Below are 16,964 nucleotides of genomic sequence, written 5' to 3' on the forward strand. Positions count from 1 at the left end.
GAGAGGTTTTATTCATGTGTATTATACCCCGCTAGTGCTCACACTATCTCTGAACTCTTATGGGTCCAGAAGAAGCAGTTGCAGAAAAGAAGCTGTGGCCTCCAGTTTGAGGAAGAGTGGGCAGTTGAGGAACTAAAGACCAAGAGCGGGCATTGCTCATCCCCCAGGGTTCTTCAAAGAGGGCATGGCCACCACAGGGACATCACTACCTACGGATGGTGGATAAACTTGTCAGAGGAAAGCAGCTGGCCACTGGCTGTGCAGCACTATAGACGTGTCTCTGTTGCCGGAAACTTGGATAGGCAGAGCGGCTTTGAAGCAGTCCCTGGTAGGGAGAGCAGAGCCCGGGTGCAGGAGGCTTGAGGCCTTCCCCATGGAATAGTAATGGTGGATCCCAAAGGGAATGCCCTTGCTGGGGCTGCCCCACTGTCTGAAATGCCAAGATGGCCCCCCTCAGCTGCTATGCTCAAGGGGACTGCCTACACCTAACTTCAAGGCCAAGTCCAAGATTCACATCTACATAGTTACATTCCATTACTGTTTAACAGATTAGAGTCAGTAATTCTTATCCTCTGGTATTAGAGATGTGGACATGAACTGGGTTCTACCCTGAGCTTTTAGTCCCCAGCCTAGGCACCAGGCAAAAAGTAGGTATGTGCTGGCTCCTTTCATGTGAAATTGGCTAAGGAAGCAAGCAACTTGGTGTCTTTGAACAGGGGGCTGCTTTTTTTAAATTTTACTTTAATTTTTTTTTTTTAAGCAGTCGTGGACATCTGGTTGTGCATGTTCCTTTAAGGCGAGTTTGTCATCTCCAGAAAAGCATGTTGTTCTTTCTCTCTATCTTCCACAAGACCTTGATTAAAACACTGAAGGAGACAGACAGTCTCCTTCTGTCCCTTCCCTCAGGCTTGCCATGTCCTGGCAGATTCCCTGGGCTCCTGGGAGCTGTCTACCCATCTCTGTCTGCTCCTTTTGACCCAGATCTTATTACAGATAGAGAGAGAGCAAACCATTTATTGCAGAACAGGCCCTTCACCTTCATGTTCTGGGTTTACAGACCACAAATAGGTAGTTAATAGATACCTCTTAATACTTGTCTTGTTCTTTCTTTTTTTGGCTTTGGGAATTGGGTACAGGATATCTGGGTCCTGTGGAAAGTGAAATGATGCGAGAAAAAGACAACAGCTGAAAATGGACTCCTCACTTAGGAGCATGAAAAAAGTAGAAAACAAGTCAAACCACAAATCCTTCAAATTAATGGGTGGGAACGAAGTGCTACCACTCTAATGGGGTGGCGGGGTTGCTGTTTCTGATGGTGAGCAGCCCCTGGAAGGCTAGAGCCTCAGTTATGGGGAATGGGCATTTACAGCAGCTGACCACTTTTTCTTCCTTATCCTTCTTCCTCATTCCCACCTGCCTTTTTTCCCCTGTTTCTTTTTTTGGGGGGTGGTGTCTGGATTTTATTTTAGGGTATTTCTAATATGCTTCCTTAACGGTCGATCCGTAGTCCTGTCTGGAGACATTGCTCTGTAACTTAGCAACCAGCATATCATATATTGCCCTCAGTTGTTTCATTAGCCTGAAGATGTGAACATCAAAAAAATGGACACACAGTTGGACAAAAGCGATCAGGCTTGCATGCAGAAACAGTCTCTGTGATGATTAAGAAATGGACTGAAGAACAGCATTATTTTACTGTAACATATCCAGAGTAAGGGCGTCCTCACATCTGGAGAAAGAGACAGACACAGACAAGGATGGAGAGGGAGTGAGAAGAGACAGAGCCAGGGAAGATGCTGGGGCTGCCTGCCCTCCACAGGGCCTGAACGCAGGGGATCGGAAGCCTTCCTCCCTGTGGACCTCCTGTTGTCCTTGCTAAAAAACAGGAAGGAGAATAGAATTGGGATTTTCGAGTAGGCATAATTCTTCATTTATGCGACTAAGTAGAAAGTTGGCATAATGAGAAAAACAGATTTCAGAGGGAAACATATGACAACAAGGACGTTTTTCTGTACCATCTTATTACCCAATCCACATAGAGGCTGAATCGATGAGCTAGTAAAGACACAAAGACATCCTATCGAGATGCTTGTGAATGGCAGGGGCTGGTACAGTCTGGAACTGCTGGCTATGAGTAAATATGACAGCAGGGCTTTGGCTGGCTTTCACTGGGCCACTTGTCATTCTCCTCGTACATTGTGTGCAGTCAGGACATTTCCCTGCAGAAATGTTCTTTCTGCTGCTTTTCTCATCATTTTTGAGAAGCTGGCATGAGTTTTGTTTGCTTCAAACTTTATTTATTACCCTGAAATTCAGAATATTCTAAATGTCATGTGTAGTCTTATGAAAGTTTAGACTGTGACGATTCTAAACTTCATTTTGCATCAGAATTACTAGGATCATAGTAAAAATGCAGCAAACCAGGCCCCTGATTCACGAGCTATGGAGGGGAATCCCCAGAAGTCTGCATTCTAACACTCACCCATGGTGATTCTAAAGCAGGTGGTCTGAAGATCATAGGATAAATGAAAGATTAAAGACTCATTTTCCAGAGAGGGCATGTGGCAATTTCTTGGCACTGTGAGTTGATAGATACATTCTTTGCTTTCATGGAATTCCTTTCCCTGTTTGTGGGGGGTATTGCCTCATTGTTTTTTTCTTCCTCACACACTTTATTTCCCATAAGTTTTTGGGGTAACAGGTGGTATTTGGTTACATGAGTAAGTTCTTTAGTGGTGATCTGTGAGATTTTGGTGCACACATCACCCGAGCAGTATACACTGCACCATATTTGTAGTCTTTTATCTCTCGCCCCCATCCCGCTCTTCCCCCCAAGTCCCCACAGTCCATTATATCATTCTTACGCCTTTGTGTCCTCATAGCTTAGCTCCCACATATCAGTGAGGACATATGATGTTTGGTTTTCCATTCCTAATTTACTTAGAATAATAGTCTCCAATCTCATCTAGGTCGCTGAAAATGCTGCTAACTCACTCCTTTTTATGGCTGCGTAGTATTCCATCGTGTGTGTGTGTGTGTGTGTGTGTGTGTGTGTGTGTGTATATATATATCTCACAGTTTTTTTATCTACTCGTTGATTGATGGGCATTTGGGTTGGTTCCACAATTTTGCTATTGTGAATTGTGCTGCTATAAACGTGCGTGTGCAAGTATCTTTTTTTGAATAATGATTTCTTTTCCTCTGGCTAGATACCCAGTAGTGGGACTGCTGAATCAAATGGTAGTTCTACTTCTGGTTCTTTAAGGAATCTCCACACTGTTTCCACAGTGGCTATACTAGTTTACGTTCCTACCAGAAGTGTAGAAGTGTTCCCCGTTTACCACATCCATGCCAATATCTACCGTTTTTTTATTTTTTTGATTGTGGCCATTCTTGCAGGAGTAAGGTGGTATCTCATTGTGGTTTTGATTTGCATCTCCCTGATCATTAGGGATGTTGAGCATTTTTCCATATGTTTCTTGGCCATTTGTATATCTTTTTTTGAGAATTGTCTATTCATGTCCTTAGCCCACTTTTTGATGGGATTTTTTTTTTCTTACTGATTTGTTTGAGTTCGTTGTAGATTCTGGATATCAGTCCTTTTTCATATGTATAGATTGTGAAGATTTTCTCCCACTCTGTGGGTTGTCTGTTTACTCTGCTGACTGTTCCCTTTGCCGTGCAAAAGCTCTTTAGTTTAATTAGGTCCCAGCTATTTATCTTTGTTTTCATTGCATTTGCTTTTGGCTTCTTGGTCATGAAATCCTTGTCTAAGCCAATGTCTAGAAGGGTTCTTCCGATGTTATCTGCTAGAATTTTTATAGTTTCAGGTCTTATGTTTAAGTCCTTAATCCATCTTGAGTTGATTTTTGTAAAAGGTGAGAAATGAGGATCCAGTTTCATTCTCCTACATATGGCTTGCCAATTATCCTAGCATCATTTGTTGAAAAGAGTGTTCTCTCCCCATTTTATGTTTTTGTTTGCTTTGTCGAAGATTAGTTGGTTATAAGTATTTGGGTTTATTTTTGTGTTCTCTATTCTGTTCCATTGGTCTACGTGCCTATTTTTATACCACTACCATGCTGTTTTGGTGACTATGGCCTTATAGTATAGTTTGAAATCAGGTAGTGTGATGCCTCCAGGATTATGGCTGCCTCTGTTGAGTCATGCAGGTTGTCAGGGAAGTGGGGGAAGGCCGGCAGTGACAGGCTTCACTCAGCTCCCATGCAAACTGAAGGGCCAGTCTCACTCTCACCATACAAAGTTCAGCTACAGATTTCCTTCTCCCTGTGGAGTTATACCCCCTGCTCCACTGGCCACCCTCCCGTTGGATCCTTGTGGTGCCAGGTGGTAATGGCCTGCTAGGGGACGCAGTGAGCTCCCAGGACCTTTCTGCTGCTTCCTCTACCCTGTATTTCTCTCCAGTCTCTAAATTGGCTCAGCTCCAGGTAAGGTCAGAAACTTCTCCCCCAAAGAGACCTTCAGCTTCTCTAGTGGGGGTGTGTTTTCGGAGAAGAGGGTCTCCCTTTCCTACTTCCACAGTTGGAGCACTCACAGTATTTGTGGTGTCTCTTGGGTATTGCGGGAGCCAGTCTGCTTCCTTCAGAGGGTCTGTGGATCCTCTCGGGATTACTGGTTTCTCCTTGCAGTCTATCTGGAGCTAAAATCCACCAAGCGAGCTTCCGCACGCTGTTCTGTCTGGAGCTGCAATCTAGTCCTGCCTCCCGTCCGCCATGATGATCCCCTTCCCATTTGCCATTTTAAAGCCTTAGAGCCATGTCTCCCCATTGAGTTGCCATGCCCCAGTGAGGTAGTAGCCCTCACACACTTTTTTTTTTTTTTTTTTTTTTTAGAAACGGAGTTTCGCCGTTGTTGCCCAGGCTGGAGTGCAGTGGTGCGATCTCGGCTCACTGCAACCTCCACCTTCCAGTTTCAAGCGATTCTCCTGCCTCAGCCTCCTGAGTAGCTGGGATTACAGGCACCTGCCACCACCACGCCTGGCTAGTTTTTTTGTATTTTTATTAGAGACCAGGTTTCACCATGTTGCCCAAGCTGCTCTTGAACTCCTGACCTCATGACCCACCTGCCTCGGCCTCCCAAAGTGCTGGGATTACAGGCGTGAGCCACTGCACCTGGCCCCTCACACACTTTCATACATCATTTGATGCAGTTTCTTCTCTGGCCTGAGAAGAGTGACCTTGCCTCAGTGAAATGCTGGTTGGATTGACCCTGATAAGACAGAGATGACCTTGTTGCTCACCTTGTTGAGGGAGAACATCAGCATGAAACACTTTGTCAGTGTCTCAGGCAGAGGTGAATTCGTCAGGACTCCACTAGAGATGCAGCACCAGTAGGAGATGTATAGGAACTGATTGCAAGGAATTACCTCATGGGATTATGGGAGCTGGTTAGGAAAACCCGAAATCCACAGGGCAGGCTGGAACTCTGAGACACAGACTGAATCTGCAATCTACTGTCCACAGGTAGAATTTGTTCCTTCAAGGAACCCTCAGCTCTGCTTTATTGTTAGTGTTTTGTTTCGTTTTGCTTTGTTTTGTTTTGTTTTGAAGAGACAGAGTCTTGCTGTGTTGCCTAGGCTGGAGTGCAGTAGTGGGATCATAGATCACTGCAGCCTTGACTTTCTGGGCTCAAGCAATCATCCCACCTTAGCCTCCCAAGTAGCTGGGACCACAGGCATAAGCCACTATGCCCAGCTAAACAACTCTGTTTTTAGGGCCTTTCAATTTATTGAAACAGGCCCATTGAGATTATCTAGGATAATCTCTCTTACTTAAAGTCAAGTGATTATAGACTTTCATCACATCTACAAAATACCTTACAGCAACATCTAGATTAGTATTCGCATAATTGGAAACTGTAGTCTAGTGAAGTTGACACATCAAAAAGGCCACCCAGTACCACACCACCCCCAGCCCCGTCACAAAAAAAAAAAAGGAAAAACTATCACAGAAAGTAAAGTCAGAATTTATTCAGAATTGGAAGTTTGGTTTAGTTGGGTCTTTCAGAGCATGTATGGGTCATGATACAACAGTTTGGAGTGGTGGAAACTGCAGGCTTTGAGGCAAGGGATTCAAAGAACCTCAGGGTACAAACGGTTGATGTTTTTCATTTGAGTTTCTGGGTCTTTCAGAAAGTTCCTGTAATGAGCAGTCATGCCATCTGCCTATGCAGGAGACTTCTGGAAGGATAAAGTTATGCCAATGAAGACAGAGGAAGCATACAAAGTGCTGTTATTGCATACATTGGAAGGTGTGCATTCTCAGTGACCAGCTGAGTGTGGGGGTGAGGTAGATGGTTTCTATTCTTAGCCCAGAGGCTCTGGATTCCTTTCTCATGAAGCGGGTCACATGACCCTTGTTCCCAAAGCCTGAGCCTTGCAATTCTCCTTCTTAGGAGAATATCTGTGGACAGATACGCCGGCCATATTGCCCAGCTGGCTCCTCAAGAGAGAGATGACACGTTTGCTAACAGCAAATCAGAGCTGGAGTGCCACCCCTTACTCCTGCTCTTCCCTTTTCTTAAATGGTGGAAGATCAGTCTACCTTTCAAGAGTCCTGTCTTCCTTTTCTTCCTGCATCTCCGGCTCTAAGCGACCACATAGGAGTTTTCTCTGTTCCATGAGGATGTCTTGTCCTTTCATGCCTCAGAGCTTTGAGATGTGCTGTTTCCTCCTCTCCCCTGGGAAATCCTGCCTATGCCCAGAGGGCCATCTTGCATGTCATCTCCTCTAAAAGCCTTTGCTGCACACCCTGTTCTTCCCCTCTCCCCTCATCACACTTATGTGCTGATGCAGTGCTGGTCACCCCCAGGTCTCTGCCATGGTACAGATACAGTTATTATATGTCAGTTTCTCTCACTGACCAATTCCCAGTGGACAGGAATTAGTCCTATTTAACTTTGTATCTGCCTTGGTGCCTCATCTGTGGCTGGCATAGAGTAGTTTAGCTATTTATTCAACAGATAGTTTTTGAGTACTGGCATGTGCCAGGTCATAGGTGTCCACTCTTCTGGATGGGAGTGATATAGACATAATAAACTATCTGCTCTCCTGGAGGTGACATCCTAGGGGTGAGGAAGACAGCCAATGAACAAAAAAGATGAATAAGTAAAAGCACATAGACAGCACTTATTGATGCTCAGAGGGCTGCTCCCTCTGAAACAGGCTGAGGACTGAGTAGGATAAAAAAAGTGGGTGAGAGATTCCCTGCCTCCAATACGAAGCATGCTTGTGAGACAGAATTCCTCCTTAGACATGCTGGTCAACTTACAGAAGAGGTATGCATTTGCTAATATTTGTTATCCTGCTGGGTAGATGTTTCTGTCCTTGGTGTAACATAGATTGTACTATTATTTTTATTATTTACGTATAGGGTCTAGCTAAAAACAAATAAGGGTATAGAAGTGTGCTTTTTACGTGTTTTATTTATTTATTTTTTTTGAGACGGAGTCTCGCTCTGTTGCCCAGGCTGGAGTGCAGTGGCGTAATCTCAGCTCACTGCAAGCTCCGCCTCCCGGGTTCACACCATTCTCCTGCCTCAGCCTCCCGAGTAGCCGAGTAGCTGGGACTACAGGCACCTGTCACCACGCCCAGCTAATTTTTTTTTTTGTATTTTTAATAGAGACGGGGTTTCACCATGTTAGCCAGGATGATCTCGATCTCCTGACCTCGTGATCTGCCCGCCTGGGCCTCCCAAAGTGCTGGGATTACAGGCGTGAGCCACCATGCCCGGCCTATGTGTTATTTTTGTGCTTAATAATAAACAATGAACTCTCTCTCTCTTTCTCTCTCTCTCTCATTTCTTTTTAGCGTTTGCAATGTGCCAGGCTGTTTTAAGGACTTTAAATGGATTATCTCACTTGGTCCTCAGAACAACCTAGGAAATAGGCAATATCCTCATTTTCCATGTGAGGAAGCCGGGAACATGAGAAAGCTGGGAACATGAGGACAGCCATGCCACTTGCACCAGGTTTTCCCGCTCGGAAGTGAAATGTGTGTCCAGTCTGGGTGGCCCCATCACTTTTAAGCTATGCACTATGCCTCCTGTGTGGGATTTATGAAATCAGAACAATGACAAGCCTCTTTCTTTCTTAATGAAGTTTACATCCCAAATTAGGCCTTTCTTTCAGAGCCAAAGGTGTCATCAGCATATGGTGAAAAAGCTGTAATCCAGTTGACTTTCTGGATAGAATATAGTCTCAGAAACAGTGGTCTACCATTGCCTTTGTTTCTGAGTTTGCTCTGCCTTTCTGTCAGGACCTTAAAATTTTTAATGCATATTTTAGTAGTTCTTCTACATAACTCTGTTTCATTTAAAGTACAAGACACTGATTTAAAAGCATGGGGGAAGGAAGGGAGAGAAGATAAATGTAATTGTTGACTGAGAAGGCACAGGCAGAAGGTGCTGCTGTCTCTGGGACAGCAGGAATTGCTCTCATTCTTGAGCCAGTTCGAGTCTAGATGCAGTACCTGCGTCCGTTTCCTCTTGTTCTTATTCACCTCTAACAGTGCATTGTTCTTCCCACTTTTGGGAAGAGAATTTAGGTCTGAGGAATTAAGTAGCTTGTACTGAGTCCACTCAGCTGGTGGGAAGCAGAGCAGGAATTGAGCCTAGCTTTATCAGAGGATTTAATCATGCTTTGCTTTGAAACAAACAATCATCAAGACCCTTTCTTGAAAGCAATCTTGTTTGGGTTCCAAAAAGGAAGGAATGAACCTTGAAGGAGTGCCTGAGGGAGCCTAGAGGCCAATGCAGAACTTCTCCCAGCCCTTCTCCCACCCAGCACCCAGTACATCACCTTGGGTGTGGCGGGGAAGCCCTGGGACTCTGGGGAGCCTTCCTTAGCAGTTAGGAATCCAGTCTTGATTATTTGCTGTCATGTATGTTGAGCCACAGATGAACTCTTCCCTCTGAGGGTAAATGCAAGGTCTGGGTCTTACCTTTGTCAGGCAGACAGAGCACAGCCTTTATTGTCAGACTACCTGGCTTTGAGTCCTCTCATCCTCCTCCATGATGTTGGGCAAATAACTTATCCTCTCAGCAGCTTTGCTTTCTTATCTTTAACGTGGGCATAGAATTATAATGTTGGTTACATAAGCATGAGAAACAAAAACTCTCAGCCCAGTTCCTTTCAGTAAATGTTAGTTTATTGCTTTTGTTAGGAATGTCTCTTTGCAACTCCAAATTTCCATGATTATTAGAAAGATTATTTCTGGGCCAGGTGTGGTGGCTTATGCCTATAATCCCAACACTTTGGGAGGCCAAGGCGGGCAGATCACAAGGTCAGGAGTTTGAGACCAGCCTGGCCAATATGGTGAAACCTCGCCTCTACTAAAAATACAAAAATTAGCCGGGCATGGTGGCGGGCGCCTGTAGTCCCAGCTACTCGAGAGGCTGAGGCAGGAGAATCGCTTAAACCTGGGAAGCGGAGGTTATAGTGAGCCGAGATTGTGCCACTGCACTCTAGCCTAGGTGACAGAGTGAGACTCCTTCTGGAAAAGAAAAAAAAAAAAAAAAGATTTTTTCTAAACCCTCCTGGCCTCTTCATACCCTTAGGGCCTTCTTCCCTTACTGTTGGAAAATTTGGGAAGAATAAACTAGACCTCTTTCCTCTTGGGAAGGGACCTGCCTTAAGTCTTACACGAACAGGTGTGCCTGGCCCAAGGGTTCAGTCAGCACATCTGCTGGCTCACTCTGAGCGTTGTTCTCCATAATCACTAATACAAAGGATTTTTAGTTCTCCATCTTATTTTCTCAAGTTGTTTAGAGCTTGAGCAAAGAAAGGGTATGTTATGTATTCGGCTTCCTTAGAACTCTGTTGTTAGTATTTGCCATCTTCCTTTCATTTCTCACAGAGTCATAGAATTTTAGAGTTGAAAAGAGTTTTTAAAAATGACTCCATTTCCCCAGCTCCTATCTCAGCCTGCCTGCCAAGAGGCATTCAGTACCATGCTTGCATGCTTCTGGTAATGATGAGCTAGCTCTCTCCAGAGGTGACCCAGTGCATCAGGGGATGCTCTACGCTGGGCTGAATTGCACACACAGGGCCTGGATCTGGTGGTGTTGGGTTTTCGGACCTGCCTGCACTTGGTGTGAAATGTTCAGATCTGCTTTTCTTTGGGTGGGAATACTGGCCTGAAGGCTGCCCCTTTTTGGGTGGTTCTTTTAGAAAATTCATTGTCCAAAAAGTCGTCAGGATTGGCTGAGGAAGCAAGCAATCTTATGGGTCTTTGGCATCTCATCAAGAAATTTCCCACCACCTCAGTGTGTCTGCTGAGTCCTGAGCAAACTCCAGCTTGTGGCTTGTCTTAAATCATGCAGGGTAGTGATCCTGAAGGCAGATTTATTAACCCCCAACTTCAGCATACCAGGTAGGGCATGCAACCATGGTGAGTCCTGGAAGGTCTCCTCCTGGAAATTGGGTGTGGTGTGTACTCTGCTGAAAGAAAATAAAACCACCAATGAAATTCTAACTTCAATGTCAAAGATGCTGTATTACTCTGTTCTTACACTGCTATAAACAACTACCCGAGACCAGGTAATTTATAAAGAAAAGAGGGTTTAATTGACTCACAGTTCCGCATGGCTGGAGAGGCCTCAAAAAACTTACAATCATGGCAGAAAGGTAAGCAGGCTTGTCTTACATGGCAGCAGGTGAGAGAGGGTGTGAAAGAAGCAAAGGGGAAACAGCCCCTTATAAAACCGTCAGGTCTCGTGAGAACTCACTCACTCTCACGAGAATGGCATGGGGGAAACTGCCCCTATGATCCAATTGTCTTCTCCCAGGTCCCTCTGTCAACACATGGGGATTACAGTTGAAGATGAGAGTTTGGTGGGGACACAAAGCCAAACCACACCAGATGCTAAGTGATAGCTTCATAACACTTACTTCAAATATACTTGCCAAATGGAGGCAGACTGATTGGAGAGCTGCTTATTTATGCTGTTTGTTCTTAACTTCAAGGCAACATGCAAAAGGAACCAGCAAATGTTAAGAAACCAAGCTCCTTAATAACCCTTTTAAAGAAACAGCTTTACTGAGACAGATGTCACAATGATTCACCTTTTAAAGGTGTCCAATTTGGGGGTATTTAGTGCATTCACAATGTTGTGCAGCCATCACCAATCTAGTTCCAAAACATTTGCATCACCCCAAAAGAAAACACTGGACCCATGGAGCAGTCATTCCCATTACCTCCCTCCCCTAGCCTTTGGCAACCATTTATCCTAATGGCTGATTCTATTGATTTGCCTATCCTGGACATTTCATGCAAATGCAGTCATGTAACATGAAGCCTTTGTGTCTGGCATCTTTCACTTAGTGTAATGTTTCCAAGGTTCATCCATGTTTTAGCATGTATTGGCACTTCATTCCTTTTTTTTTTCCTTTAAGACGGAGTTTCACTCTTGTTGCCTAGGCTGGAGTGTAGTGGTGCTATCTCAGCTCACTGCAACCTCTGCCTCCTGGATTCAAGCAATTCTCCTGTCTCAGCCTCCTGAGTAGCTGGGATTACAGGCACCCGCCACTATGCCTGGCTAATTTTTTCTTTTTGTATTTTTAGTAGAGACGGGGTTTCGCCATATTGGCCAAGCTGGTCTCGAACTCCTGACCTCAGGTGATCCGCCTGCCTCAGCCTTCCAAAGTGCTGGGATTACAGGTGTGAGCCACCACACCTGGCCCTTCGTTCCTTTTTTATAACGTACTAATTTTCTGTGGAATGGATAGACCACATTTTGCTTATCCATTTATCAAGTAATGGACATATGTATTGTTTCTACTTTTTGGCTATTATAGATAATGTTTCTGTGAAGATCAGTGCACAAATTTTTGTGTGGACATATGCTTTCAGTTCTCTTGAGTAAATATGTAGGAGTGCAATTGTAGGAGTCAGGAATTGTCGAAATGTAGGAGTCAGGTCATATGCCCTTAATAACCTTTTAAAATTACTTTTTTTGTTTGCTATACTTGGGACCCATATTCCTTTTCTTTGGGTTTATATTCACTTCCTTTGTACTGAATATTGTCAGATAGAAAGTTAACAGCCTTTATAGAAATAATTAAAAATTATTCAAGTGAGGATAAACTGAATGCCTATTATATCTGCTAGATTATATTTGCCTTTGTTCTCTTCTTTACCAAGCTTCTACTTGAAAATTTACAAAGATTTTTTATTTCTTTTCCAGAACCGCAATGAGATAAAAAATGGCACTATCCTTCGATTAACCACATCTCCAGTAAGTCGATCTTAGCTTCTAACTTCCCAGCAAACTCTTTGCTCTGCATTTCTGCTATATATGATTGTGGGATATTAATTTTTGAGGTTGACTTTAAGTGCAAAGCAAAAGGCTTCCAGAATGTCCTGACATGCAGATTCTGGATTAGCAGGAATGCCCCTCCATAGATTTCTCACTGCAGAGGAGGAAGACCTTATTCCAAGCGAAGGGCAAGCTTGTCTAACCTGCGGCCCAGGATAGCTTTGAATTCACAAATTCATGAACTTTCTTAAAACATTATGAGTTGTTTTGTATTTTATTTAGTTCATCAGCTATTGTTAGTGTATTTTATGTGTGGCCCAAGACATTCTTCTTCTTCCTGTGGCCCAGGGAAGCCAAAAGATTGGACACCCCTGCTTTAAGGTTTGAGTTTGGAGGTCATCTTAACAACTTCTGTGTTACAGCTGGGCTCACTCACCTGTACCAATTGGTTTTACCCACCTGCTCACACATCCACCTAATGCCATCTGAGCAAATTCAGACAACAAACAAAGCAAACAAAACCAAAGTCGGTTACTTCCCTTTAAAGTCAGTGTAGCTGGGCGTGGTGGCTCACGCCTGTAATCCCAACACTTTGGGAGGCTGAGGCGAGTGGATCATGAGGTCGGGAGATCGAGACCATCTTGGCTAACACAGTGAAACCCTGTCTCTACTAAAAATACAAAAAATTAGCCGGATGTGGTGGTGGACGCCTGTAGTCCCGGCTACTTGAGAGGCTGAGGCTAGAGAATGGCGTGAACCCAAGAGGCGGAGCTTGCAGTAAGCGGAGATCACGCCACTGCACTCCAGCCTGGGCGAGAGAGTGAGACTCCATCTCAAAAAAAAAAAAAAGTCTGTGTGTGTGTGTATGTGTGTGTGTGTGAGAAAGAGAGAGAGAGTTTAAGTATTTTATAGATTTAATGGGTTATGACAGTCCATAAAAATAATTTAGAAATATTGACCACTTCACTGATCCATTGACAGCCGATTCTACATAAAGAACTTTAGAGTCTTCGGAATTAAAGCTGCTAAACAAGATGCTACAGTATATTTAGACTCTTGTAGCCAATGATGTCTCTTTTCTTGATCTTTCCTACTTGCTTGGAGATACTTTAGGTAGTAACATTAGCATATTTAACTGTATTATTTTACAGTGCATTTCATTTCTTTCCTAAAAAATTATCTGCCCCAAATACACCAAGTGTTACTGTTTTCACTCTGCATATGTGATGAAAGCTGTGTCTAACTATCATTTTCAGTTTCCACTGAAGCCATGTGGTAGGCTAAAAATAAATTTAAAAATTGGGAAAAGCATCTGGCTAAAATTAAGCTGTGGGTACTGTAACTACCATAAATTCTTATTGTTGAAAATTACATTAGTGTGGCTTAGAAACTCTTAAACATTTTACCCAATAACATCCTGAACCTAAAAACAGTGATGAGCTCAATGGAGTGAGTTGCTACAGTTGGCTGAACTGTCTTTGATGCCTGCTTTGCTACTTAATGGAAATTATAATCTTTACTCATTTTTCAGTGGCTACATGATGAGCTGAGGCATTTTTGTCTGACGTTGCATTGGTCTTCTTACTCAAGTCAGCATGAATGAATGTTAATTTGACATTTAGACCATTGTTTTATTTGGTTTTTGTAGTTTCTATTTATCTGCTAAAAGTCATCATCTGCTTGCTGGACAGAAAAAGTAGACCTTTCCTTTTATTTCATTTTAGAGTCTAAAAGACAGCTTTTTAATCAAAGCCTTCTCTAAGCCAAAGAAGGAGTTAGTTTCATTTTTTTATTGCTGTGGATTCATGAACAAAATTTCCACAATCTAAGTCGCTCCTTGAAAGAAGGCTAGATGTTAGGCAGAGTGAAGTTTTTCAGCATCCCACAAGAAACTTAGCATGACTTGTCGTCAGGAAGAATGGAATTTGTGTTCTTGAGATAATGATCCTCACATTCCCAGCTCAATGAATGGAAAGATGTGAAAGCCAGTGTAAGAGACACTATTAAAAGATGGGAGCAGCCAGGCGCGGTGGCTCACGCCTGTAATCCCAGCACTTTGGGAGGCCGAGGCAGGCAGATCATGAGGTCAGGAGATCAAGACCATCCTGGCTAACATGGTGTAAACCCCGTCTCTACTAAAAATACAAAAAAAATTAGTCAGGCATGGTGGTAGGCACCTGTAGTCCCAGCTACTCGGGAGGCTGAGGCAGGAGAATGGTGTGAACCCACGAGGTGGAGCTTGCGGTGAGCAGAGATCATGCTACTGCACTCCAGCCTGGGAGACAGAGTGAGACTCTGTCTCTGTGTCAAAAAATAAAAAAAAAATAAAGAGATAGGAGCCCACCTACAAAAGACTGGCTTACATTTTCCAAAAAGCAGTGATCCCCAAACCTGGATCAGCTGTGGAAGTTTGAAAATGCTGATGTCTGGGGCCTTAACAGAGAGGCTGGATTACAATATTTGGGAATAGGGCCCAGGAATCTGCATTTTAAGCAATCACCTTGTGGTTTGGCTGTAGCCACAGGGTCTAGAATTGAGAAGTTACTCTATAAGCCAGAAATTTGAGATCTATGAACTTTAAATAGGTTATTTTTTATAATTTTGCATGTAGCTGAAAAATATAAGTTGCATATGCTTATTCATTTTTACATACACAATAAAAATATGTTAAAAAAACCACCTATTAGAGTACCATAAAAAAGCCAGCAGATGGTGTTATACTAGCTTTCGAAGTTCCTTCGTCTGCCTCAGCTGAACTCTCCCTGAAGCCAAATAAGGACATCTCAACACCCACATGGGTACACACACGCCCACGTGCACACGCACACACACACACACTCCTGTTTTTATGTAATGTGTAGCTATGCTGAGTTTTACCTTCACTCTGTCAAAGGTGGTCTTTTTGTTGATTGATGAATTTGTTTTCTGTCTCCCTTTATCACAGAACAGTCCCTTCTGGATTGTTCCTAGAGAAATAGGTCACTAATACTAGAAGATCTAAACAAACAACCTGCACTGTTTAATTGATTTGTAATAGGCCTTGTACATGGCTGCTGCTTCTCCACTGCCTGGTACATCTTTAGACAGTCTCTCTAGCGGTCGTGTTAAACAAGCATATCTTTCTAGTGTGGTATCTTTATCCATCTCCTGTTACCATAAAGAATGTAGGCTGGGTGCGGTGGCTCACACCTGTAATCCCAGCACTTTGGGAGGCCGAGGCGGGTAGATCATGAGGTCAGGAGTTCAAGACCAGCCTGGCCAAGATGGCAAAACCCTGTCACTACTAAAAATACAAAATAGCTGGGCATGGTGGTGGGCACCTGTAATCCTAGCTTCTCGGCAGGCTGAGGCAGAGAACTGCTTGACCCCGGGAGGCGGAGGTTATAGTGAGCTGAGATCATGCCACTGCACTCCAGCCTGGGTGACAGAGCAAGACCCTGTCTCAAAAAAAAAAAAAATCTATCTGTCTGTCTGTCTATCTATCTATCTATCTATCTATCTATCTATCTATCTATCTATCTATCTATCTAGCCAAGAACGCACCCAGAGAATGTGTACAAATGTGTGTGACCTTTGGAGCAGTCAGAGTTTGGGGAGCTTCTGTATGCAGAGCTGAGTAGTGTCTCCTACCTGCCATGATCATAATAGCTGTGAGCATGGAGTCTGAGGTCCTCTGTTGCATGCAGCATATTTTAAAACCAGTTTTGGCTATTGTTTGTATCAGAAGCAGCTTGGCTTGCCAGACCGTTGTTACTTTTCTGAAATTTTTGTTTTAAGAAGTGCTTACGGTGACTATATTTGTAGTCTTGGAATGGAGAGAAACTTCTAAGTAGAACACAAAACACAGAAGCCATAAAGAAAAAGATCAATAAATTTGACTACCAAAAAATTAAAACAACTCCACAAAAACTTTGTGTTTGGAAAGAATTCCAGAAACAAAGTAAAAAACAACATTAGAAAACATAATTGACAACTGCATAATGGAGGTCCAATTCATTCATTTGCAAGATTTTTTATGAGTAGATAAAGAAACCGTCCCAAAAGACAGGCTGCCAAAAGCTATGAACAAGGGAAAAATAAACAAAATGATGTCTGTGTATGTATGTATGTATGTATGTATCTATCTATCTATCTAGCTGAGAAGAACTTCAATCTCTCTCTTAAAGATGAAAATCTATAGTCCTAGATAATCTAAGTGTGAGGAAAACATGCTGTGGGGTCAGGATTTTGAAAATTTGAAGTAGAATCTATTTGTGTGCCCTCTTTGGGGGCAGTTTAGTGGTATTCACCCAATTTTAAAATACATATATCTTTGTCTTAACAGTATTGCTGCTGGGGATTTATATAATAAATAGACTCACAAAAGCACTGCAGGACGAACACACACACACACACACACACACACGCCCAAGCATGGCTATATGCATTATTGTTTTTAGTGATCAAAAACTGGGAACTGGGAACCTCTTATATATCTATCAGTTGGACTAGGTAAGTGCAGTAGGTAATTTTTATGTTGTAGAATACTGTGCAGTTGTTAGTAAGAATGTGATACGTGCTGCCGAGGAGGTATCCCTAAAGTATGTCATTAACACAAAAGCAGGTTGCAGAACATCCTGTATAGAAGGATGCCTGTTATGTATGTGGAAAGGAGGTGTATATATATTCAGATAAAAGGATAAAATGTTT

At 43.2% G+C, this 16,964-nt stretch overlaps 1 protein-coding gene across 13 annotated transcripts in view; it reads left to right on the forward strand.

Annotated features, from left to right (window-relative positions):
- Nucleotides 1-16,964, forward strand: part of ELMO1 (engulfment and cell motility 1) — a 594,311-nt gene that overhangs the window by 162,949 nt on the left and 414,398 nt on the right. For all 13 annotated transcript variants that reach the window (XR_008660142.2, XM_055293399.2, XM_055293401.2 and 10 more), the window contains exon 5: nucleotides 12,204-12,254. Coding sequence is in view for 12 of the 13 variants with exons in the window: in XM_055293399.2 (XP_055149374.1) it covers nucleotides 12,204-12,254 (51 nt within the window). In the remaining variant the exon portion in view is untranslated. The remainder of the gene's footprint in view (nucleotides 1-12,203; nucleotides 12,255-16,964) is intronic.

This window comes from Symphalangus syndactylus, chromosome 9 (genome assembly GCF_028878055.3).
Source record: "Symphalangus syndactylus isolate Jambi chromosome 9, NHGRI_mSymSyn1-v2.1_pri, whole genome shotgun sequence".
Classification (NCBI taxonomy): Eukaryota; Metazoa; Chordata; class Mammalia; order Primates; family Hylobatidae; genus Symphalangus; species Symphalangus syndactylus.